Source organism: Lepidochelys kempii, chromosome 5 (assembly GCF_965140285.1).
Source record: "Lepidochelys kempii isolate rLepKem1 chromosome 5, rLepKem1.hap1, whole genome shotgun sequence".
In the NCBI taxonomy this organism is placed as follows: Eukaryota; Metazoa; Chordata; order Testudines; family Cheloniidae; genus Lepidochelys; species Lepidochelys kempii.
Window position 1 is genome coordinate 92237713 of NC_136384.1, and position 26304 is coordinate 92264016.

Sequence of the window (26304 nt, forward strand, 5' to 3'; positions counted from 1 at the left end):
TTTCTATAGATTTTTCCTCCAACTATTTATCTAAACGTTTCTTCAAGTTTTCTAGATCTACTGCATCAACATCTTGTAAAATTAGTACTGTTGCTTTAGACTGAAAGGGATTAAATTCAATAGTCATCAAACAACAAAGATCTATCAGTTCTCTTTGGCATTTCTGCAAACCATCCTTAAGCTTCTGATGTAGAATGGGATCTTTCCTTAACTGTTTCATTTCAGGCACTGAAAATCCAATTAAGCTTGTTAGAATTTCATCAGCAATGTCTACCTCTAGATAAGCGGTACCATCAGAGATTTTTGCCATTATATTCCAGAAGCCACTGCTGCTTGTGAGATTTCCAGTAAGGGTTACAATAAAGGCTTTAACTTTCACTGTTGTAACAGTTTCTGCGGTATATGCAAGTAGAACAGAAATATATGTAAAAGGTGGGGAATCTAACTCAAGACTTTTGCATTTCTCTGTTGCTCTGTAAGAAAAGGTTTGTACACAGTAATTTTGTTTGTTTATCTCTGAATCAGTTTTTGAAAAATTAACTGGTCTTTTGTTTAACAATCTACTGCCAGAAAAACTACAATTTTTTTGACTGCTCTTAACTACATCTATCTTATTACACTTCTGCTCAAGAACATGTTCCAAGGAGAAATCGTTGGTAAAGCTCTTGGAGTGTTGTACATTATGATGTAGTGAAAAATTACTTGTACTACTTTCATCACCAACAGACAGTTCTCTCCCACAGGATTTTTCTTTGCTAACTGAATCCAACTGACCTCTGTCATCTTTTTCAGATGTGTAACTTAGTGAAGATCTTGGCATATGTGAAAATCTTTGTGTAATGATATCTATGGCTTTGTTTATGACCGGTGACTGCATTGTCTGAATTTCTTCTTGGATCTCCTCTTCTAAAAACAAGTCATCTTCCAATGAGAAGTCATCTAAATCTCCATCAACATCCTCCATAGCTGGAACACTTTGTTCTTCATTTGCCCCAGGCAAGAGGATCCCAAATCCCTGTTGTGAGTAGTTTTCATTGCTTGAAAGGAGCAAATGTGTGGCTGTATTTGAGTTGTTACTTCTGCTACAATATCCACTTTCTAAAGGAACTTCAGGATTTATGGTAAATTCATCATTTTCATCAAGACTTGCTAGAAGCTCTTCATCTGAAGGTCCTAGAGTTTGTCCTAGTTCATCAACAGCTCCTAAAATGCCTTGTTCATGATCATGCTGCTTGACAGGATTAGGGTTCTCAGCTTCTCCAATTACCCTGGCAAGGACTCTTTCCTGAGCATAGTCCTCCAGAAGAGCATCTACTTCGCCCCCCAACAATTTAACATTTTCTGATTTTAGCAAAAGAACTCCAAGACGATATGCAATGTTACCCTGTATTGTAATTTTTGTACCTGGAGGAAGATTACTATGGAGGACAGGAATGGGTTGGTATTCCATACCCTGAATTTGATGTATTCCATCAGTTAGCTGCAGCATCAGCATTCGGGTAGGCTTTGCTTCCCAGGACTTTTGGGGTGCCTGAGTGTTGGCTGTTACTTCTTCATTTACAGTATTTTTTCCTCTAATCTTTTGCAACTGGGAATATGCAGGCTGGCTAACATCCACCAGTGAATCAATCTGTATGGAATAAAAGCCATTCAGTTCTCCTTTTGGACCATCTAAGATACAATCAGGCAAAACAGGATAGTCCAAATCTCTCAGATCTGTAAGAAGCCACTGTTCAAATACCTGTTTGTTAATCTGAGCTTGAGTTAAATTACAACCATTTTCTTGTTGGATCCAGTTAATACAAGCTTCTAGCCACGTCAGAGGAACTTTAACATGCCACGTAGAAGAAAGCCAGGTTTCCACTTTTCCTGCAACACTAGATGCACTCATTTTCTTTTAAGTTATAGGAAAAATGCATGAATCCCCTAAAAAGAAACAAAAAAAGTTTATTCTTGGGCCACTTACCATGGCAACGCTTTAATGTGGTTGTGTAGTCATAGCTCCAGCGCTGGGAGACAGAGCTCTCCTGGTGCTGTAATAAAACCACCTCCGTGAGGGGAGGCTCTAGGCGCTGTAGCACTATCTACACTGCCATTTTACAGCACTGAAACTTGCATTGCTCAGAGGGGTGTTTTTTCACACCCCTGAGCGAATAAAGTTTCAGCGCTGTAAGTCTCAGTGTAGACAAGGCCTAAGTATCCAGCTGGTCACCAGAAAGAACTGAGAAAGTGTTGAGATTTTTACTAGGCTGCTCTCCCTAAACCCATCTTGGTGACTCCATCTTTTGTACAGACTTCTGACAAGCCTGTGACTCAAAAATCTTTCTTCTTGCTGGCAGAAAGAACGCTTGCTGTCATTGTCTCATCTCCCTCCCACCCTGCCAGATTAAATAGTGGAAAGCAGGCTGGGAGGTCCTCCTCAGCCTCAGTTTATGTTTGCTTTCTTCCTCCAGGAATGGCTCTAGTACCTTCTCTACTTTTGACAGGAACACGGTCCTTATTTTCACTGCTACTAATAAGCTTATGCGTAGAAGTGACAGGACCCATCTATTCTATGAGCAACTCAGGGGATTTGTGTACAATTATGGCACAGAGGGGACCTTAAAAGTGCTGTAACTGGATGAAAGTGTTAGAACTAAAGTAGTATCTAGATATGTCCAAGTCTTGAATCCAGTTGCAAAGTACTTTTAAAGATGTGAAATCATACAACCAGGCACCTTGACTAAACTGAAATTCCAGGTAGAGGTGGTCCCAAATTGTAGCCGTGAGGCCTTGAGGAACACCCATATTACTAATAAAAGCTCTTTGAGGGTTATATGGTCTTAAAAACTGATCAACAAAAGAAACAAGAAATTCAATAAAACATACACAGCTAGGTTGTATCCTTTTTTACTTCATTATTATGTAATCAGAAAGCTTAAAGTTTTATTATTGCTGTTTTTTATTTTTAAAGGAGCTATAGAAGCATTATAAGAGCAGAGGTTGATAAGACCTTTCTCCTCCATGAAATTCTAAATTATATATTAGTCTGTGGCAAAAGCCACCCTGGCCTAAACTTCTGCCTGAATCAGTCACGTTGCAAGGCAAGCAGACCTTCTCCCCCACGTGAGAAGAAAGCAGTGTGTTCACACATTTATGGGCCTGGTCATCCTGTGCAAGTAGGAGCTACTGACTTCAGTATGATTACAACGAGACGGACTGTTTTGCTATCAGTTTTGCTGCCTCGGGCTTTGCATTTGCAAACTGTTTTTGTCATTTGTCTTGCAGTGTCGTCTGCAGTGGAGTAGGTGCCCCACAGACAGAGGGCAACGCAGGCCCTGCCCCAAAATCAGTGGCTTTAGCCGCTTTCCAACCAAGAGCGGCCACTGGTGCCGCCCAGGCATGCGGCTGAGAGCGTTCTGAAAGCGGATCTAAGAAACCACCGTGAACACCCTCACCACCTAGCTGCGGCGCTCGAACCGGTTCAGAGCGCAGGCGCCATGGCCGCTCGGCTCTAGGCAGAGCGCTGGGGACGGAGCCCGGCTGCACGCTGCTGTGAATGTCACGACCCACGGGCAGTGGGGCTGGCGGGATTAGAGGAGAGCGTGCTAGGTACCAGCCCCCACCAACCCCGGCTCGCGGGGAGCGGCCCCACTTACCCGCACCCGGGGCGGGGCAGCGAGCCAAGCGGCCAGGAAAAGGCAACAGAGACCATTCCTCCCGCCCCGCATAGCGCGCGCGCGCGCGCGCGCACGGCCTGGATGCGCAGAGCCAGCCGTACTCCGCACTGTCCCCACGACCCGAGCCTAAAATCTAACGATCGTTTACAGCCGGGAACTGCCCGGCCAAGCGCGCGCGACTTTGAACCTCGCGAGAGTTTCGCCCATCTCGGAGACGGACGAGGGAGGCGGAGTTTTCACAAACGCCATTTTCTCGCCACACGACGGAGGTCGCTCTTGCTTCCCTTACACCGCCCGCTGGTTCTTGTTGCTGTCGTAGCTTTTATCGTGACTCCTGCCTGTCAGGTAAAGGGTGTCCGACATGCCAGTGCGATGCAGAGCGACCGGAGAATAAAGCCGGGCACCTTTCTTACGGTTTTCGGGCCCAAATAGATTTGCGTAGCTACCACGGAGGGCGGGGCTAAATGGGAACCGCCTGAGGCGTGATGGGCAGCTCTATTAGCCAATAGAGCTGTGGCGTGCCATCTTGGGTTGTAGGCTGAGCCAATGGGCTGAAAGTGCTGTGTGTGTGCGCGTTGGTGGTGGGGGCTGTTCGTTCCCACACCCCTTTCTTTCTCGCACTCGAGTCGGTGGGGCAGGCGACTGGTGCGTCGCTGCTTGGGACGAGAGAGCGCGCAGCGCGGTAAGACGTAGCCTGGAGAGGCCGGCCCTGAGGAGAAAGGGGGACGATGCAGCGCGTGGGATTCCTCCTCCCGCTGTAAATGAAGTCGGGCCCCGTTTGCGCCAATCCGTCTCGAGACACAGTGAGGCGGGCGGCCTGGTTGTAACTGTGCATCAGCCTGCACTGTCACGCTGCCAGCTCTCTTCGCTCACCAGGGCACTGCCTCCTTTGCCCGAGGGCAGACGTCTTCCCCCTTTGCGGGAGTGGGTTGAGCAGATCCGTGCCCTGAGGGATTGTAGCCCCCCCCCCCCCCCGGTCGGTTCTCGCATACGCCGAGTCTCTCCCCCCTTCCCTCCCGCAGTCGGACCTGGCGGGGCGGGGGCGGGGTGATCTCTGCGGGCTTGTTTTGCTAACTCGGTGTGGGGGACTGGCTGTTGGGGGATCATGGCGCGTAATCGGGGAGAGGTGTCCAGCGTGCGTGGTGGCCCGTGCGGGGCCTGTGTCGATTTTTGCGGGATCCGGGTTGGGTCTCGGATCCCGCAGGGCGATCATGGCGGGGGGGGGGGGGGGCTCCTTTCTTGTTGGGAGGCCTTTATCCGCCCGGGCAGGCCATGGTGCGAGGGCTCTTAGGCGCCTCTTTTGTGTCCGCCCGGGCAGCCAAGGGGTAGGCCTTCGTGTGACCGCGTGGTGGTGGCTTTTCCGCTCCCGGCTCCGCCTAGCAGCGCGTAGGCGCCATTACAGCGGCCGCCATTTCTTTTCCCTGACCTGCCGCCGGGAAAGAGAGAAGCTCCGGAGTCATCTCGGGGGGAGAAGAGATTATATAACTCGGCCAGTCGGCTTCTTTCTCCCTCTCTCCCCCCCCCCCACCCCCTCTGGGAGCGGGGCAGCTCTATCAGATCTGACACCGGGAGCGGCCGAGTCCGGAGGCGCGGCTGCTCGCTTCTCAGACAGCGAGTATCCCGCTTGTTGGGCGAGTGGGTTGGGGTGGCGGCCCACCCTGCCCCACTTCTCATCGCGCGGTGCGGCTGTTGTGGCCAGTCTCGGCTAAGCTCCTCCCGTCCCGATGCGCAAAAGGGTTACACCAGCACAGGGCAAGTTGTAGGCACTGTAATCTCCCCTCCACTGCCCTATTGAGTATCGGTTCTTGTACAGTATTTATGGCTTGCTGCTACGTTATTCGTGTCATGCTTTTGGACTGGCACTTTCTAGCCTAGCACTATAGCCAGCGTGAATTAGTCACACACCAGTCCCGCTTGGGAGCATTCGAGCCGCCTGTAAGCAGCTCAGTAAATATGGAGCATGCCAATGCCAATGTCCTGATGGCGTTAGCAGCAATGGAAATACGGCTCGGAAATGTCACGGTTACATCCCCAGGCCATATATTCACAATCGATTTGAACTTTTTGGAGTTCACTTTTTTCCTCAATTGTGGCAGAAATATAGACTTGAAAATATGTTTGCACTAATCTTTTTTTTATCCCCGAGTTAATAGTTAATTTCAGAGAGTTAATACATTTACAAAGGCTAGTTTGGGCGCTCCCCAAATATTTTTTTTCTAGAATAATGCAGTGATTTATAACAATACTATGGATATTGCCCATTTGTCTGCATAAACCTGTTAAATATCCTGAATTAATCAACAGTATTAAGTCAAACTTCAGGTAGAGAATACCAAGAATTCTAAACCAGCATGGAGTTTTTGTTAGCCTAGGAAACCTATTTTTTGATGTATTTAGTTGTTGAAATGTTACTTAAAGAATACTGTGCAAATCTATACTTAATAGGATTTCAGACAATGCAATTTCTGAACATTCTTACGCAAGCAGGCAAATGTATAGTTTACACTTGAATATATTTTACTGCTTTTAATGTGTGATAGCAGTTGTATGTGTATACATGAGTGTAAAATATGCTTGTGCAGTGCTTTTAGTAAAGTTTTCCTAAACTTACAGGTAGATCTTTTATCATTCTAAAGACTCACAGCTGATATTGGAGTTAAAAGCCCTATTAAAAACAAGTTGATGTGGCTAATAAATTGTTACTGGCTTTTGTAATTGTGCTTTAACTTGAGTAGTCTCTCCTGTTTACAGATAGACCGTGGAAACCCCTCAAAATAAAATGTGCATAAGTCTAAAGTGTTAGTGTGCTGTGTGTAATAAGGATTGATTTGTCTCATTTAATTTTAGAATTTGAAGTTCCCATTTGTTGAGTGAAAGGTGAATACTGAAATGTTGCTAAACGTAATCTGAAAATTATGAACAAATGCAAAACAATATTTCAGTAACTACATATTGACTGGAAGTGGGAAAAATCAGTTATTGGCATTTTTATGTTAAGGCCTCATGCTGTCTGAGTTCTAAAGAAAAACTGTATAATAGCGTTTACAGTGGAAAGGTGAATGCATCAGCTTCAATGTACTCTTGTTCTAGACTGTAACTGTAAATGAACAAGACTAAAATTAATGTATGTTGGTTTTCATAGGCTATTGAAGCAATAGGCTGTTGGTTTTGATCCCGCCCAGAACACTTCAGTTTTGCTCAGCAAGGATATATAATCGTAAGTTCTAGAAGCAGTTGTCTCTTTGATTGTTCTTTTTAGCAAGATGCACAGTTCGATTTTTTCTATAAAGAGTACTTGTGCTAGCCTTTTTATTCTTTGACAGGTTCCATTTACTAGTCTAAAAATAAAAGGTAGTGATGGAGACCGAGCAGCAAGAGGAGACCTTTACCAACACAGAGACAAATGGTAAGTTCTATAAAAGCTATATGCAAGTTTATATAGCGAGTAAAATGAACAGTTTAGGAAGGAATGTTCCCAATGTCCATTTTTGCTTGATTATTGGAAGCATTTTAGTAATTGTGAGTACCAAATTCTTGTATGTTTAGCCTTGAGACAATTTTAAGCATTTCTATAAAGGCTATATGCTTTTAAATACTTTAGAAGGCTTAAACTGTTAAAATACTAATTGCATTCACAAATTCAATAACTCAGATGTACAAGACAGTAGGTCGCAGTACCTCTTATGCATTGACTGTGACACTTCTGAAAATTTCTTAATGGTCAAATAATGTTACATTTTGAATTTTGATTCAGTGCTATGAGTTTGGCTATCTTGTCAGTGCATTACTGCGTGTTCTTGTTTAGCATGTGTGTATGTGTATATACAGATGCTAATCAAATCAGTATAAAAACTAAGGATTTAAAAATTGTTTTATCTATCCATTATTTAGCTCGTATTTCTGGTCAATAGAAGCAAGTACTAGTCGGCGTCATTATTGCAGCTTTTATTTACTTAGTATTTTGCACAAAAGAACTACAGATAGTATGCATTGCTTACTCAGGATCTTCTGATCAGTGGCAAAATTCAAAACAGCAGCAGTAATTCAGCTTTCATAGTAATTGATGCCAGCTTGTAAAGAGAGTATTTGAATTGTTGCATTGCAAATTATTCCAGTAGTACTCAGCAATGGGGTAAACTATTTTCAACCTTTTGGATATGTTTATCTTTTGAGAATTTTGGAAATTGTAAAACAGCACTATTGTCATCATAAGTATATCTTAATAAATGGTGTAGACCTAAATTTCATAAAAGCGACAAACCCCCAACATCTTGGTTTAGACTGTACTTCATAGATTATAAATGATTGCGATATTAAGATCACCATTCTGTAAGAATGTTAATTACCACAGTTTTTGCATTGGAATTGTGAATTATTTTGGTTACAAATGTTCAGTATATTTAGCTTTTGGATTTGACATTGGTATCCGCTTAATCAAACAAAGTTTGATCAGGAACATTGGTATCGAAGTGCACACATTTTGAATATGGCATAGTGAAAGCTAAATGAGTGTTTGCATTCCTTCCCTATGAAACTATAGGAAAACGTCCTGCAGAAGATATGGAAGAAGAACAGGCTTTCAAAAGATCTCGCAACACTGATGAAATGGTAGAACTGCGCATCCTGCTTCAGAGCAAAGTAATATACTTGAAATATGTTACCTCTTTAAAGTGTGTAGTAGCAATTATGCAGGCAATCATAGCAAAGCATATAATCTTGGTGCTTGAGTTTCTAGTTGAAGGTTTATAAACAAAAATGTAAAATAAAACTTTATTTTTCACTCTGCTGAGAGAACTAACATACAGTGTTGTAGCAGAAATAGCAACACCATGTAGATCATCTTTTAAAATAGTCAAATGAAATTTGATTGTTTGGCATATTGAATGTGGTGATGGGATGTTGCAGATAAAAAGTGATTTTTTTTTATGATAGGTTTCAGAGTAGCAGCCGTGTTAGTCTGTATTCACAAAAAGAAAAGGAGTACTTGTGGCATTTGTTAGTCTCTACTCCTTTTCTTTTTTTTTAATGTAATTTTACCGGGATTAGTCCTTAGTGATTTTTAAGGTCTTACATTTTAAGCCAGTAACCAGGAAGTTAAGCAATAACAGTTAAAGTGCAGGTTATTTCCTGGGCTTGGACTAAAAATTAACCTCAGGTAATAAGGCTGTAAGGAGAACATTGTTCAGTTGGGATCATCAATTTAAATATGGGGGAGGAAATTATGCCTGTGAATTTTAATAACTCTATTTTCAACGGTGCAATTGTTAGTCACCCTCATAGTAAGCAAAAGAGCAGTGTGGAAGAATACATGGGTAGCTCCTCAGTGGATATACATTTTTATATGTCAGTTCGCTCTAGTTTAGCATTTATCCCCACTGTGTTTATCTGCGACACTGAGACAGAAGGTGATCATCTTGCTATGGCTAATTCCTTGGTTCTCTCAGAAATTGCCATGCAGTCATCAAAATATGGGCACAGCTTGGTTTTCTATTTTGTTGAAGTAAAGTAATCTGTAGTTGGGGTTTTATTGTTAGGATTTATGTTTCTTTGACTGTATGTGGTAGTTCTAGAAGATGGATTACATAAATTGTTGCAGAACAAGTTCGACATACTCAGTATAGTATTTGAAGAACCTGCAGCATAGTAAGCAGGTGATTTTAATACACCAGTCAATGTAACAGCCTAGTTTGATACATTTATTTGCCATTGTTGAACATCTACCAATATTATAGACTGCTGCAAATTTATTCTACTAATCTAAAATGTGAAATGTAGACTTACTCAGGAAAGTGACATTCTAAATTGGCATCACCTTACTCAACAAACCTCTCTATATGTATTGAGTCATACCTACTTTATTTAGTTGAAGTAAGGTTTTTTTTACCGCTCTTAACTTTTCACAACATGGTGGATTCTGAATGTGAACTGGATTGTTTTTTGGCTTGTAAATAAATCGGATAAATCCAAATTGCAGAGCCACTTCAACTCCATTGTCTTCATATCATAACTTGGGTTGTACCTTGCAAGAAGGCAGTAGAGTTGCATAGGTGTAATCAAGGGCAACACTTGGACTGTAGACCCTTTATTACAAGTAGTTGTCAAGGAGCATTATGCAATCTAAAAGTCAAGTTTTATAGTGCTGGCAATTAAGATGATAAACCTTCCTATAAACTGAACAGATTTAATCTAAAAGCCATTTACCTGCACAATAAATGTGGAACCTCATAATGCCAAATGTCACTTTTCAGAGGTGAACTATATCTTGATATTGTAGTGATGCAGACTGAAAAACCCAGAAATTTAAAGTTAATATGGAAATTTTATTAGATTGCAAAATTTTGCTTTTTCTTAATTGAGCAGTAACAGATCTGTCAGCCTTTTTTCAGTTTGCATAGCTTGTCTCAGTTTCTTCACCATCATTTAATTTGAACCCTTTTAAAGAAAACTGTCTTTAAAGGCATGCTAAAATCAACCTGATGCAAAAATAAATGTCATTTTTAAACTTATTTCCCTTTGGAAAAATAAATTTTGCATTGGCATTGTGTAATTTTTGAATATTTTTTCAGAATGCTGGAGCAGTGATTGGAAAAGGTGGCAAAAATATTAAGGCACTTCGTACAGACGTGAGTATTTGAGAGTTTGAACTAATTTAACGATTCTTTCAGAACACTGCATTTAAACCTGATTACATGCATTTCTAGAAATTGAGAAAATCAGTTTTAGACCTTAATAGTCTAGTTACAAGCCATTTGTAATGACTGTTAGAATAGATAACCTCAAGGTTTTTGAGTTTATATTGTAATTAAAACCCAGATTGAGTTATGTGGGAGGAGGTTTGTATTAAACCTCTTTGCGTATTAACAGGATTCCACTAAATTATACACTTCAAGTGAGTTAACAATCTAATTAGAAATATTGACAGAGCTTAAAACCCTTAATTGCACCATTTCCCATATGTGTGAATCAATTATAGTATTACTGAAAACCATTGCAGGTGGCTGGCTTAACCCAGTGATAGATGAATATTTTTTAGACTTCCTTTTTTTAAAACTGTCCATCTGTTCTTACTTTAACAGCTTGCACATGAAGCACAAAGACATTAATGTTAAGAAGATTGCATGATTTAAATATGGGTATAGAACAGCATACAAACATTTTATTCTGTAACTTGGAAGATTTTAAATGATCATGATTTATCTACTATTCACGTTTTATAGTGGGTTGACTCTTGTGATTAGACACATATTCAACGTAAATGTTTGTTTATAAAACTTGGCAACACTTAAAAAGAAATTTCATTAGTTTATCCTCTTGTACTTGACATCAGCTATGATTTCAGCAGTTTTTCTTTTTTGAAAGACACTTCGTTAAACACCATATTTGGTAGTGTATCATTTTCACAGTTGGTATCAGATTTGTCTACATTTTTCATTAGATTATTTAAATTTTAAATACGTAAACTGAACTCCTTGTAAAAATTGTGCTTGGAAATTCATAAACATTATCAACTAGAATTGAAAATGGTCAGGAACCATATGCACATTAACTGACTTCTTTGGCAGCTAGTGTTCTTTTATTAAAGGGGGAAAAAATCCAGATATCATATATAATTATCTGGAATATTAACTTTCCCAGTTTGCCCAGGATTTCAGTAATCTGAATCTCAACAGGTTTTGTGTCTACCCTCATGAGCCAGCCTACTACTGAAACATCGTATGCTAAAAGTAAAAAGTAGTATAGTTAGATCAAGTAACTCATTTTAAGGTCCATAAATGTTAAGCCACAGTCAATGTAGCAATCCGTTATTGTGTTAGTCTTCAGAACAACTTAAGCTTGTTTCATTAATTGAGAGTAATGAGTATAGTTTGTATTAAATTAAAATTTATTGCTTTTCCCCCTTTTCCCTCTCCTTGTTTTTTTGGCCATATATCTCCGTTGCCCATGTACTGGATCGACTTGCCCCTGCGTTGCCCATCATGACGTTGGCCCATCCGCCCCTGAACGCCCATGTGAAAACCCTGGTTGGCTATGCCCAAAAATGTGCTCGTTGCCAAACGGGTGCCATACTTGACAACTTCCGATTGAATGCCCATGCCCAATGCCAACATCCACGAACGCCAATGACCAATGCAGTACAATGCCAGTGTTTCAGTCCCAGACAGCAGTGGCCCCGAGCGGTATGTCCCAACAGTTTATGCCTCACTGCCTGATTAGAAAGAGAGAAATGTATTTTATTACCTGCCTTTTATATAATTAAATAGTATCCCCTTATAGACGGTGTATTGTTTTTTCAAGTTTTCTGTCTTATTTTCCCCATTAAGTCTTTTTGTCACTGAACTTTTACGTGAGTTGCCCACCCAAACAATTCACTAATTTTATTTCAATGGAAGGAGCACAGCTTCAAGTGTTGCATATTTGCTGCATTGTAAATCAAATTGTTTCAAAATAATCTCTCGCTCTGTCTTTTTGTGGCCCACCTTGCTCCCCCAACATTGCCTGTTCATAATTTTTTCTGATGAAATGCTAACTCTCTGGTTCACTTTCCTTCACTTCTCATTTGTGTTGTCTTTTTATTTATTTGGGGGGGTTGGTTTTTTGGGGTTTTTTTTGTTGGTTTTTGGGGTTTTTTTTGTCTTGCTTTGTATTTGTTTTCTTGCAGAGCCCCATTAGTAATTTCTAACTGGTCTCATAACCTTACTCCGAATATAATGTTCACCACTTGCATATCCCTACTTTTCCTATGAGAAGGTGTGCCAGTTTTACTGATGTAATAGCGAGGGTATCCTAAATTAGTGGTGGTGGGGAACACGAATATTCACTTCAACTTTCAGTTCTGCATCAGTTTCTTGCCCACTTAATCTGAGCCCTTCCAAAATCCCATTTTCTCTCTTGCTCTGTCTTTTGCTCTGTCTCTTGATCTCTCTGCCTCTGCAAGATCTAATCTTAAATTTATCGTGTGTATATATTGGGCATAAACAAAGATGCATGTGTTGTAAATTCAGTAAACAGGTTTACTTTAAATGGGGAATACTGTAAATTGTACTCTGTAGTAAGTTGTTTTGAGTTCTATGATTATGAATGCAAAACTTACTTCTGTTTTTTTTTTTCACCTTCTCTTTATTATCTGGCACTTGCGGCCTTTGACAGCATATTGAGTATAAGTGCAGACATTGAAACAATTGGAGAAATTTTGAAGAAAATTATCCCTACCTTAGAAGAGGTATGCCTTTTTCCTCTACTTGCATCTTCAGAAATGTAAAACATCAAATGACAATTCTGTCCGTGCTATTCTTTATATGTAAATTAAGCTTCTTTTAGTGGAGGGAAGTGTTACAAACTCTTAGACAATAAGAATCAATAATTTAAGAGATCAATTTTTGGATTCAGTTTATCACAAATTGCATTCTGATACAGCAGAAAAAATTGTCTTAAGGTTAAACATACAAGAATTTGGTACTTCACAATTACTAAAATGCTTCCAATAATCAGGCAAAAATGGACATTGGGAACATTCCATCCTAAACTCTTCATTTTACTTGCTCCGGCTGTGATGTTGCACCATGCTATCTTGACCCCACGCAGTGCTGCATGGTTCTTCAGTGGTTATGTAGTCAAAGCATAGGAAATACAGAAACAAATTTCAGCCGTTTTTGGCCAGCTATAGATCTGTTTAGAACTTTGTACGATCTGAAAAAATAGAAATAGCACTACGCTAAATATTTATTCAAGACAGATTTGTGCTATATTTGGCTGATCTTCATTGTGTACAAATTTTTCTATGTACTTTTACCACAGTACCAGCACTACAAAGGAAGTGACTTTGACTGCGAGCTAAGGCTGTTGATTCACCAGAGTCTGGCAGGAGGAATTATTGGCGTCAAGGGTGCTAAAATCAAAGAACTCCGAGAGGTATCATAATTTTTCCCCATTATCCAGATTTGTTTTATAAGATATTTACTAGTTTTGTATTTATAGGTGGGTTCCAGCATGGCGGGGTGCATTCCGTGACTGCTTTATTTTTAACACTGGCAATGTGACTTACTCAGAACTGACTTCACATCGGATTTCCATGCTGGCAAAGGGGTCTGCTTGTACATAGCTTATTGTAGGATTTGCTACAGTTGTACAGTGAGCCCGGGACAGATGGTGATAAAGCCTATGACTTTTGGTCTGTCCTGTCCACTAAAGTGTACTATATTTAAGTCTAATTTGGATCACCATTTTTTTCTAAAAACATCTTAGAAACCTATGAAGACTTCCTTAACATTTTTGGTTTTTTATAAATATACAATGTAACCATTCTATTTGGTGTTGAATGGCATGGACACCAATACAAAAAAAAATTTAGGCTGTGTCTGGTCAAATAACTTAGTAAATATTTATGTAGCTTTTGGAAGGATATGAAAAATAGCCTGGTACTGATAGAGGTAGTCCTACAAATTGTAAAATTATAGTTGCTTAGAAGATTCTAATATTTTTCACACCCTGCTGCTCGGTAACAAATTTTTACCAATAATACTTTAAATCCCTGACTTCTCTGATTCGTGTAATGGTTTTTATATACAAAAAAAATTACATTTTTCTTGTGCACTCATTTTAAATTTATATGTGGATAAAATTGATCAATTTAATATTTAGTCTTTCATTTTAAACCATTAATAATTTAGATGCATCATTAGCTCTTCAAAACAGATTGATATAATTTAATTACTTGAGTTTTTTATTGTATAAAATAGTCAAATATTGACTATTTCGACTGTAAAACAAAATAAGCAGCCTAAGAAGATCTTTGATATTATTTCTGTACCACAATAGACCTACATTACAAGTTAAATCCTGGGGTTACAGAGTTACTTGGTTTTGAAAGGATGCTGAAAATTTAAAAATACAGGTCTGTGCTTTTTTTATCCTATCATTAAAATTAATCTTGGGTTACTGTAACCAAAAGATGAGAGGAAAAAATTTTCTCCTTCAGTTTGTGCATTTCACAATGTGGTGTAGAATTTGTTTAAGATGTTTGCAGGAGAGCTCAGGAACCAAGTCTACTGAAACTATTAAGAATTTTAATTGCCTAGGTTAAGTTGACTGTATCTCTATTTATTTATTTTATTTATTTTATATATATATATATATATATATATATATATACACACACACACACACACACGCACACAAATATTGCTGGGTTTTTTCTTAGTTTTCTTGGTGAGCTATTAGTCATGCTTAAATACGTGTAGTTGAAATGTTTCTTTTTTTAACAGAACACTCAGACCACCATTAAACTTTTTCAAGAGTGCTGTCCTCATTCCACGGACAGAGTGGTACTTATTGGTGGAAAGCCTGATAGAGTTGTGGAATGCATCAAGATCATCCTGGATCTTATATCAGAGGTAACATGTTTTTAGATTCACTTATTTAAAGATCAGTATTTTGTTATAACGTGCCTAGATGTTTTCAAGATAGGGACATGACACTTTAGTCTTCTGGGTTCCATTTCTATTCTAGCATATGGCAATTATAACCAAAAGTTACAGTTTGGCTATTGGTGCCCTGTGTTAAATAAGTTTCAGGCCAATTCTAGAAAATGTTTTCTTTTTACATTTAAAAAAAATGCAGTATTTCTACAAAAAAAGGCATTGTTCACTTTCTCTTATATACTGAATGATATAAAGGGAGTCCGGGACAGAATAAAATCAGAAAAGAATGGGCACAGCAACTGAATTACTCTCTGATCCTTGAGTCCTGTCTCCAGCAGAGTTGAACTTCATAGGAAGCATATCGAGGCTATTGTCTACACCTAAGAGGTTATGGCAGCGCAGCATTGCAGTGCAGCTGCGCTGCTGTAAAAGCTCTCATGTAGCAGCTCTATGCCAACAGAAGAGACTTCTTCTGTTGACATAATTAATCCATTCTCAATAAGCAGCGGGAGAAGCTCTCCCGCCGATATGATGCTGTGCACACTAGCACTTACGCTGGCATAATTTATGTTGTTCCGTGGGGTGGAATATTCACACCCCCAAGCGACATTAAAGTTTTTCTGACATACGTGGTAGTGTAGACATAGCCTAATAGGAAAGTTCATGCTCGTTCTGCCTCTTCTGTTCCTATTCTGTGGATAAACTGAGGACATGCCAGGGTTGCTAGATGTACTCTTCACAAGCATGATACTTATCAAAATGTACAGGGATAATTTTCAAACTCTTTAAATTGGTGGTTTAAAGTATTGTTTTATACTTTTATGTATTATACTGAGGTCTATTAATTTTAACAGTCAAATGCGAACTTTCTCTACTTTTTAATTAGTCTCCAATCAAAGGACGGGCACAGCCATATGACCCCAATTTCTATGATGAAACATATGACTATGGTGGCTTCACAATGATGTTTGATGATAGAAGGGGACGTCCTGTAGGATTTCCAATGCGTGGAAGGGGAGGCTTTGATCGAATGCCTCCTGGTCGTGGTGGGCGTCCCATGCCTCCATCAAGACGAGATTATGATGACATGAGCCCTCGCAGAGGACCCCCTCCCCCTCCTCCAGGTCGTGGTGGCAGAGGTGGTAGCAGAGCACGTAATCTTCCTCTTCCTCCTCCTCCGCCTCCTCGTGGCGGGTGAGTTGTTGCGCAAGGACATACAAAATAATTCTAAAGAGTAGAATTTGTTGATTACTATTTGGGCTTCCTGTGTTTGTTGCAGATTATCAAATTGACTTAGCAATTTTGAACTAAAATGTGACCTTACATAAGTAAAAATACTTAAGTTATACACCAGTTTTGGTTTTTTTCTTTCATTGTAGAGATCTTATGTCTTATGACCGGAGGGGCAGACCTGGAGACCGTTACGATGGAATGGTAAGGATTTTAATTTGTATTGTAATTTACCATGTATTGACCAAAAAAACCTTACTTGTTTGTTCTCCTTCAAGAATTGCCTCTTCAAGTACCTGGTCTAGGATATGTATTTTTGTTTCTCAAAGTTCTAGAAAGCAGGGACCCATCAGAACAGTGCAAAAGGTACACTTCACAGCTCCCTCATGGAAAGGGACATTTAGGACTGAAGCTAGAAGGGGCATACGCCACTGCCTGAGTCAGCTTGTTTTCCTGTTATCAGCCATGGTGCTCTGTCAGTTTGTCTCCACTAACTCGCCTTTTTGTCCTATGATCACATGGGTTCTAATAGGCCACTTCATCTTGAATGGTCCCTTAGAATATGTGACAGGTTTCAGAGTAGCAGCCGTGTTAGTCTGTATTCGCAAAAAGAAAAGGAGTATTTGTGGCATCTTAGAAACTAACAAATTTATTTGAGCATAAGCTTTCGTGAGCTACAGCTCGCTTCATCGGATGCATCAAATGCTGTAGCTCACGAAAGCTTATGCTCAAATTAGTTAGTTTCTAAGGTACCGCAAGTACTCCTATTCTTTATAGAATATGTGCTAAACTTTGTTAGATCTTGTAGATAGCTGTGACACTGTTAGACCACGTCTACACTAGCAAGCTTACAGCAGTACAGTTGCAAGATCACTCATGTAGCCACTATGCAGACTTGTCAGTATAATAAACCCACATAAACGAATAGTGGTGGCTATGTCCGCAGGAGAAGCTCTACTGCCCCCATTGTGCAGTGCACATCTTGCCTAAAAGTGCTTCTCAGAAAAGTATCAAAAATGTTAAGATTTAAAGCTATTGGATCTTTGTGGTTTCATGTATTCTGAAGCTTCTGGGACTTATTCATCACGGCTTCAGAAAAAAGTGATGGAGTGCTACTCTGACTTAAGTTTGGGGCCATCGTCTGAGAGATGCCATTGGTCCAAGAATGATTTTTAAGTTAAAAGGCAAGGCAAGCCAGATATGAGCATTCAGATGGCTTGCTGCTTTCCATTCTAGTGTTGTTGGGTCCTGCTGCAGGTACTGCCCATTTGGCCCCCAGTTCAAGTGTCAGTTGCCACTTTTCTGCAGATTGTCACCTGCCCCAAGTTATCTTGAATATCTTATCACTCATGTTCTTCACTTAATTCTTTTTTCCTCTGGATTGAGAGCTCAGGTAAATTCCAGAGGTACCTGGATTTCAACTCAATATATACTCCAATCAGAATTTATAAATTTGATGTTTCATGATGGCTTTTCCATATCTTCTGTCTCTAAATGTACCCACAAACATCTAGATCAACGTTTCTCAAATATGGCCAACAGCAGCTTTTCTTGCAGCCACAGGCTCCTGGGCAGTGGTTTGAGGGAGCGGGAGGCAAAGCCGCCCCACCTCCTTCTGGGGAGAGACAAGCTGGAGGAGCAGGCAGTTAGTGAGTTCTCCACCTTCCCGGGAGTGGTAGGGTTATGCTTCAGCCTGGGGTGGTGGATAGCAGGCTCCCACCATACGGCTTCGGGCTCTGTCCCCAGGCCCTGTCCCCTGGACATGGGGCTTTGGGCTCCCTTCCTTGGCTGTGTGGTGGCGGGCTCTGTCCCCAAGCTTACCCCCACCTTCCCTATCACCTCTGGCCCCCACTGCCTGCCCCAACACCCCTGGCCTCCGCTGCCTCTGAACCCACCTACCCATCCAGGGCTTAATTTGTCCCCAGGCTTGCTGGGGCTGAGTAAGCCTGCAGTCAAAAGTGATACATACAAACATACAAATACTGCTTTTCACCGCAGACTTACTTATAGCTAGCAAGTCTTAAAAAAAAAAACCCAAACCAACAACCCAAAAAAGCAAAAGAAACGAGGAAAAAAAAAAACCAAGAATGTTCAAAGCACCTTATTTATGTTTCTGTTCTCTTTTGATCCAGTAAAGAATAGAGATAACTGTACAGTATTTGTATTATTGCGTCTGCAACGAAAAACCCTACATAGATAAATTATAATGATTTGGACATGTATATGTGCATACTTGTTTTTTTGTTTTGTTTCCTGAAGTTAATTAAGTGTTTTAGGAAAAATTGTCAGTCAGGGGCCACCAAAAAAATTGTCAGAGTCAGAGGCCACCAAAAATGTGTTGTGAGAACCCCTGGCCTAGACCCTTGTTTATATTAGGAAAAATTAGACTGTTACCAGAGATTTTGAATTTTGCTACTAAGTATGTGCTCTCACAGCCGTTTTCCATGAACTTCTCGTCCTTCGCCATTTGTCAGATTCTGTCAATACAGCCCATTTGTTTCATGATCACAAGGAGCCTGGTGAACTCTAGGGGACAAGAGAAGTCCATTGAGAGATTCCTAGTTTGTCTACCCCAACAAAAGTTAAGATCTTTTCTAGAGAGTGAGGATTGAAGAGTTCACTGAGAAGTCTGCAGTATTTTCTCTCTACTCCTAGAAACTCTGTGATACTGATTCTTTCCCTTATTAGATCATCTTTTCTTGTATTAAGATTAGAATTGACCTATTCAAGATGTCCAGTCACTGGATTAGTGATTATAAGGCAAGGTTGAGCATCAACTGTCGGTCTTTGAGTGTTGCTTTACATTACTTCAACATTAGGTGGTGATGACTTGAGGCAGTTTCAAGGCTTCTTGATCAGGATGTCAGAAACTCTGGAGTTGGAAGTGTCTTAAACTCAAGAAAAGACTTAAATGGACAGACTATTTTGGAATCTTGTCAGAACAGTGCTGTCTTTGCTTCTTAGTGACAGATTACTGGAATCTGCTACGTTTTTGGTTTAACCCTACATCCATAACACCTGTGGTGAAGAACCTGAATACTCTTCATCAAATCCTCTATCAAGGCTTTTGCATATTCCTTTTTCTGTCCCATTCCTGGTTCTCTGGTCTCCATATCTGCAGAAAACTCTGGAGCAAGGGAAATTAGGAAGAAAGGCTTAGTCTTTGGCTCCTAGGCATTAAGTTTTGTCATTTTTTCAGGCCATTCTTTTCTTATAATTATGTCTGGGAGAAAATTTATATCTGAAATATCTTCTGTTTGATTTTTAAGAAAGCTAAATATCCTCTTGCAAAATTTCAGTGCATATTCATCAACAGTGTTAAGTGATCATAGCTGCAAAGGCTGTGGCTACCTGTTAAACCTGCATAGACGTGCACAAGTGGAGTACTCAGGGCTCCTAGTTGATATGAAAATATGTCCATTGAAGGTTGAACCCCTTCACTAAAACAAAACCACACTAACATAGCCTAGCTGTTCAGGGCTGTCAGTCTTGATTCAGAAAGAAACATTCACAGTAGTCATCCACTGTCACAGCAAATTTCAGGTTTCCTCTTCTGGAGACTTGTTGAGCGGGTGTGGAAAGTGTATATCAAAGCTCATTTTGGGCATCAGGGAGATGAATAACTGAGGTAAGACTCTAATCTAAGGTATTGTTCTCTACTCTGTTGGCTCAGTCTGGAACCTGAAAGAATGCAATAAGTTTGACGAGACATGCCTTTTCTTCTATCTAGCTTTTCCATGTAACACAAAGTTGAACATACTGATCTGTGATGTTAGAGTACAAGAAAGCTATGTGATCCGGTTGCACTCCATCCTTATTCAACTCTTCGATATTTCACAACCTGCTGTGGCAGGAAATTACTATCCTTATATAACAGAGAAGTAGAAATTTCTCAGAAGTATTGAAGGGAAGAGTTTCCACTTATAATTGAGTTTCTACTCTATCCTGCATCTTCAGAAACTGAACTAATCAATAGGTGCAAATATCAGGTGATATAGCCTTCCATTTGACAACCTCCAACCTCGTGTTCTCAAGACCGATTTTCATATTTTGATCTGTGTGTCTGAAAAGACTTCTGGAGTGATGTGTTTACTTGGATGACTGATCAAAGCACAATGTCTTCAAAATACTCTCTTCACATAGTAATGTTCTTTATTATGGACTCAAACATGGAATAAACCTAGAAAGTCTACTTTGTCCCAATCAAGCCAACTTTTATTGGGTGTTCTTTGGTTGTTTGGTGACCTAAGAGTTCCTCTCAGAACAGAAGTCTCAAGACTTGAAAATGCATCTTCCTGTGAACCTATCAGTTCACTTTTTTCCATCCCCTCATATTACAAGCTTAATTGACTTTTATGATCATGTATACTCTTCTTAGAACTGCTACTTCCTCAAAACAGATTGAATGAATCCATTTGCTGTTCTCAGGGCCAGAAAAAATGTAATGTCCCAGCAACCTCAGCTGTACATGTGTTTGGGAAGTATGGTTGTATGTGAAATATAAAGATGCTGCTCCTGATTGGAGACAGAGCCTGTAGGAGTAGTGATACATAAAGTGTAAGATCTTCCCAGTTGCCTTCACTTAACAGGAAAGGACAATTCTCTGGCAGAATGTCTGAGTCTCCGCTGAACCAATATGAATATAGCCTCTGAAGGACTTTATAGTAAAGAGAACAGGAGTACTTATGGTGCCTTAGAGACTAACAAATATGTTAGAGCATAAGCTTTCGTGGGCTACAGCCTACTTCACCGAATGCATAGATAGGAACATATAGTAAAAAGATATATACATACAGAGAAGGTGGAAGTTGCCATATAAACTGTAAGCCCCTAATTAATTAAGATGAGCTATTATCATCAGGAGAAAAAAACTTGTGGTGATCAAGATGGCCCATTTAGACAGTTGACAAGAAGACGTGAGGATACTTAACATGGGGAAATAGATTCAATATGTGTAATGACCCAGCCACTCCCAGTCTCTGTTCAAACCCAAGTTAATGGTATCTACTTTGCATATTAATTCAAGCTCAGCAGTTTCTCTTTGGAGTAAAGGCCATCTTCAGAAAGTAAGATCATGTTTATATAAATCTAATGACTCAAAAGACAGCACAACATTATCCTGATAAGACAGGAAAAGATCCAACATTCAGATACCATGTGGCTGGATGGAAGTGAAGTACATGGGAGTGCTTGTTTTTCTCTGCCACTTTTTTCCAGTGACCAGCATGAGTCACATTATTCTCTTATCCCCAACTTGTGTTCAGCACTTCTGGTGTGAGCATTTCCTACACTGGTCCCAGCTCTTTTGTCTTAAAACTATTAGATTTTCTATCCAGATTGAAGGTAAATAGATTTGCTAGTTTGAGACTTTTTTAGTTTCGGTTATGAACTTTGACAGTTAAGAATCTTCCAGATCCTGAAAAAGGAAAACATGCTTTGAAAAGGAAAAGTTGTTGCAGCTTTTTTAAAAATAATTTTTTTGGTTCCTCTCACTTAATCCACTAAATTGGAATATTCACGTCTGTTTTCTAAGTTAAGAGCTATAACTATATATTGCTAGTTGTGCAGGCCATTCTGTTTAAGAAATTTCTTCACAAGGAAGGCTATAAAGGATTGATTCGTCCTGTATCTCTAGTTACAGAACCACCATAGACATTGGATTTGAATCTAGTCCAGATTAGATAAATAGAGTTGACTTTCAAGCCTATCGAGAGATACTTGCTTTTAACTGGATTACATAAGAAGACCTGAATGAGCTCCAAGAATTCCTCCTTTCACAGGCTTTTGAACATATAAAGTGGTGGTACATCCTCATCTAAAATGTTTTTTATTTAAATTATATTTTCCCCAAAAAATTTTATGAAATAGCTTACATGAATTATGTACAGCTAGGAATTACAAACGTAAGAAGTCAGTCTCCATTTCAAAGTGAACCATGTTTCCAGATTTATAATTTAGCTGCTATTTCTGTTCTGCTCATTCAAAAGCTGTGTCATGGTACATCTTAACAGTTTATTGGATTTTAGAAAATATTTAGTTAATTATCAACCAGATTGAAGCACATACAAAAGAAAATAAGATCAAAATTCACTGTAATATTAAATCTTTAAGCTATATCAGGCAAAGACTTCTGGTTTTTAAAAATAAAAAGGAAAAACCACTGGCACATAATGTTTCATACATAAATATTAGCAATATCTACACAAATGGATGGTTGATACTGAAGGTTAGACACAATTAAATTCATTTACTAAAAGAAAAACAAAAAACTTCTAAGGAAATCTGATATAAATACTGAAGCTGTTGTCTTTCTGGACAATAAATGAGTTTTTTCCGCTTCCACGTTGCTCACTTTAAGCTGTAAAAAGTGCAGTGTTGTAATTAAAATAATTATAAACACAATGGGTAGCTTATTAGAAATATAGGAATTACCTTATTGGATGAGGCTAGTGGTCCATATGGTCTTCTAGCCTCTTGCCAGCAAGGAAGGTGCTGCAAGAAACACTGCAATTAGGGGATAACCTGCCCCAGGGAAAGTTTCCTTCTGTCCCCGGTAGTTAGAGGCCGGTTTTAAGCCCTAAAACATAAGGATTTATGAGGGTGGAGGGAATGGTGCTTTTGGTTTTTTAATATGTTTACTATTACTCTTGTTCATACAAATCTGTAATTCTTTAATCCTGCTAATTTTTTGGCCTTGATGATGATTTATAGCAATGAGTTCCACAGAATAATTGTGCTATAAATAAATAAATAAAATCCTAAAATAATAAGCAGTTTTACTACTTAATTTACTGGGATAATTCAAACAAACCTAGAGGTACCAGTAGAGTGGCAACTTGGACAGTAGCTACATGAGAGGAATGGAAAGGGATTGGTTAAAAAGACATTACTTCCTTGCAGCTGGCCTTGTAGTAGACATAAAAGTGCTGATAACATGTAGTTTTCTTTATCTTCCTTATTCTTTAAATCTCTCTTAGGAGACATATCAAAGAAAGGAAAAGAGAAGATTTATTTCATTATATTTAACATGGTGTAATTTATCTATAATAGGAAGAAGGGGGCGGGGGTTCCTAAAATGGGCAGTGTGCAGATTTCCACAAACGCAGGTGGCGGGGAAGAGAACATTTCTAGCATTTTGATAAAAGTACCAGTTTCCTAATAGCTAATCTCTAAACACAGATTCAGTTTTTTTCCATAAGTGTATATTTCCAAATAAAAACTCTATTAAACGGTAGTTAAAGTTGAGTACATATCGTTATCATAATGGTGAAAGCATCACAAAGGTGTTGTAATTATCCCAAATCCAAATGTTACAAATCCAGGAAATTCACAGTTAAACTCAAAAGAAATCCACATTTGTTAACCTTAACTGCTTTTCCAGGCCTTACTGAATACCATTCTGTCCTTCAGTGACAGCAGGAGAAGAGGGGGGGAAGCATCCCTGAACATTCAAAAATCAGTTTAATTGAATCTGGGACTGCAAACACACAGTAATATATTTATTGTGGTTGAATGGTATCACTACAGGATGGAATTAAGGTTATTTTGGGATGCTTTTGCTGCATAGTATAACACGTTTGGATTTTTTTTTTTAAGTTATTGGTTCTGTTACATTATTGATTTGTACTCAAAGCTTAACTCCAGTTTGACAATTTTATTACCATGTGATATTTCTTATCATTTGAAGATAAGATATGTGAAATGTTTTTTAAAGCAATATTCACTATCATGATTGGTCTACTTTGCATTCGTCTAGATGAACGCAAAGCAGCCTGCGTGTATTGGTCAGATACCACAACTCCTGATCTCCACATTTCCCTGTGTATATCCCGTAATTTTCTCCTACCTCCATACATGAACACCAGTTACCTCCTCCCTCCAGTACCTCAAATTTTCTTTGAGACCTCCCCCAAATGTCCACCTGCCATTGCTGATGAGTAGACCTGGTACAACAGGTTGCTTTTCTCTCCCCCCATTATTGAACCTTTCTCCTTCAGCAGAGCTCGATAAATGTTACTCTAAATCTACTACAGAGATTTTCATAAAGGTGGAATAGCAAATGACAAAATGACTGCCATCTTCTATTGCTTTCAGTGAGTAAGTGCCCATTTTCAGAATGGTCACAGCCTTCCATTGCTCCTAGTGTGGATGAAGTCAAGCTGCCCTAGGGGAAGATGATGGCTCCTGACAGCCATTGTAGGGTGCCGCCAATTCCATGGGGAATGGTGGGGGTCATTTTCAAATGTCATTTTGTTGATTGCAGCTTCACTTTCAATGGATCTTATCTACACCAGATTTTTTATTTAACCTTGAGTGAGTTAATTGCCAACTAAGTCAAGTTGTAACATGTTAAACATTAGTGTAGCCACTCTCTGGATATTCATTCCATGCTACAGGTGTTTACTCTTTACCCTGTGTTTTAGGGCAAAGACAAGTTGTATGTGGAAAATTATTGGTGAGGCTTTGCTGAAGGAGAAACTTTTCAAGTTGAAAAATAATGGCAAAAATGTATTATTATTCCATTAAAAAAAATTTTTTTTAAATGTAACCAGTATATGAGACTTCAGTTATTTGTAACTGTTGATGGGTCTGTATGTTCAGTTAAGATCACTTGGGAACATATGTGATGTAACTCTTAGAGTACTGGACATCTTAGAGAACCCATTAACTCAAACTAACTAACGGGTTTATTTCCAGCATTTTAGGAAGTTTATTCTGTGCCCCAAGAGTGCTGTAATTTCAGGAAGGATGTGCTGTAAGGATGTAACACAGTGGTATTAGCCCTACTTTAAGTACTCAGACTTAGCTGTGGAGCCATAAGCAGAACTTGTGTGTAAAACACAACTCGGAGATAACTGAATCTTTTGACCATAGATGATTTTATGTGAATCTCAAGGTCAGGAACATAGTCCATAAGTTGGGAGAAGGGAGAGTAGGTTGCACCTTCAGCAAAAGTGAAACAGTTCTGAGGATGGGTATCTTCCATTGTTTGCAGTGTTGTAGCCATGTTGGTCCAGAATAATGGAGAGACAAGGTGGGTGAGATAATATCTTTAACTCGACCACCTTTTGATGGTGAACTAGCAGGTCCTGAAGAACTCTGTGTAAGATGGAAAGCTTGTCTCTTTCACCAACAGAAGCTGGCCCAATAAAATATTACCTCACACAGCTTGTCCCCATTAGTAGGGATACTAAAATAAGGAGGAAGTACAGTTACCGCTCTTGCAAAAAGGAGAGAGAGCCTTCGCTTCCCACTCTTCATTATTCTGCACTCACTATTGAAATGAGGGTTCATCAGGCAGAAGAATCTGAAGTAAAAGCATGAGGGTTTGGTGCTTGGGGGGTAACATTTGCCAATAGGTGGTAAAGCTAACTCAGAGTGCCCTATTTGTTGCATCCTTAACAGGAAAATCTGTCCCATCCAAAGGGGCAGAGACGGAGTGATGAGCCATTTCAGGCTCCCCCCTCCAAAAGCCCTGCCGCTGGCCAGAATCTAGAGGAAACAGAGTGGCCAGTTGGTTCCTTCTCCCTTTTCGGTACTCTATACTGGCGAAGGTGGTTGGGAGCACAAGGGTATTCCCCTACACATCTCCATCCTCTGTGTGTGTTTGTACATGCACACCTTCACTTCGTTAGCTATAGTTCTGCTTGAGGACATGGACTCAGATATATTTCTCTTGTCCCCATTCTCTCCCTTTACCATGTTCTCTCTCGCAAGATGATGCAGTGTCACGTGGACGCCTGTGATGACATACAACCACCAGAATTGGTGAGTGAGCTTCTTTCCTTTTAATTTGATCTGCTATAATTACTGCTTCAGAGGGAGTGCCTTTTTAGCTGGTTAAGGATGTTCTCCTCAGACAATGAGAAGGACATCAGGCAATTCTTCAGTTTAGGTATAGCCCATGACAGGCTTGTGTAGTACTATGAAGTTATAGAAACCTTCCATTTAGTGCTCTGGCTACAGATTCATGCAGGTATACTCTTCATTTGACATCT

General features: G+C 39.7%; 2 protein-coding genes across 8 annotated transcripts in view; one reads left to right on the forward strand and one right to left on the reverse strand.

Annotated features, from left to right (window-relative positions):
* Positions 1-4876, reverse strand: RMI1 (RecQ mediated genome instability 1). Of its 2 annotated transcripts, XM_073345046.2 has the most exons (3): positions 3639-4876; positions 1742-1926; positions 1-1630 (listed from the first exon to the last, which is right to left on the reverse strand). In XM_073345046.2, exons 2-3 carry the CDS (start codon positions 1889-1891, stop codon positions 23-25), a joined length of 1758 nt encoding a protein of 585 aa, XP_073201147.1. In that variant the 5' UTR covers positions 1892-1926; positions 3639-4876; the 3' UTR covers positions 1-22. The 2 variants fall into 2 exon arrangements, with proteins under 2 accessions (XP_073201147.1, XP_073201146.1); XM_073345045.2 differs by having other exon boundaries at positions 1-1926.
* Positions 3866-26304, forward strand: part of HNRNPK (heterogeneous nuclear ribonucleoprotein K) — a 26826-nt gene continuing 4387 nt past the window's right edge. Inside the window, exons 1-12 of one of the 6 annotated variants that reach the window (XM_073345048.1) lie at positions 3867-4004; positions 6802-6876; positions 6983-7065; positions 8200-8297; positions 10226-10282; positions 11793-11836; positions 12807-12879; positions 13455-13568; positions 14921-15049; positions 15963-16270; positions 16456-16510; positions 26024-26074. In XM_073345048.1, the coding sequence (XP_073201149.1) occupies positions 7017-7065; positions 8200-8297; positions 10226-10282; positions 11793-11836; positions 12807-12879; positions 13455-13568; positions 14921-15049; positions 15963-16270; positions 16456-16510; positions 26024-26074 (978 nt within the window). In that variant the 5' untranslated portion in view covers positions 3867-4004; positions 6802-6876; positions 6983-7016. Of the gene's footprint in view, positions 4005-4200; positions 4342-4391; positions 4417-6801; positions 6877-6982; positions 7066-8199; positions 8298-10225; positions 10283-11792; positions 11837-12806; positions 12880-13454; positions 13569-14920; positions 15050-15962; positions 16271-16455; positions 16511-26023; positions 26075-26304 lie in introns of those variants that run through there. The other 5 variants (XM_073345052.2, XM_073345047.2, XM_073345049.1 and 2 more) reach the window with 5 other exon arrangements.

Excerpts from the sequence above, each read along its gene's own strand:
- RMI1 (XM_073345045.2), bottom strand. The coding sequence starts at position 1,891 with ATGAGTGCATCTAGTGTTGCAGGAAAAGTGGAAACCTGGCTTTCTTCT.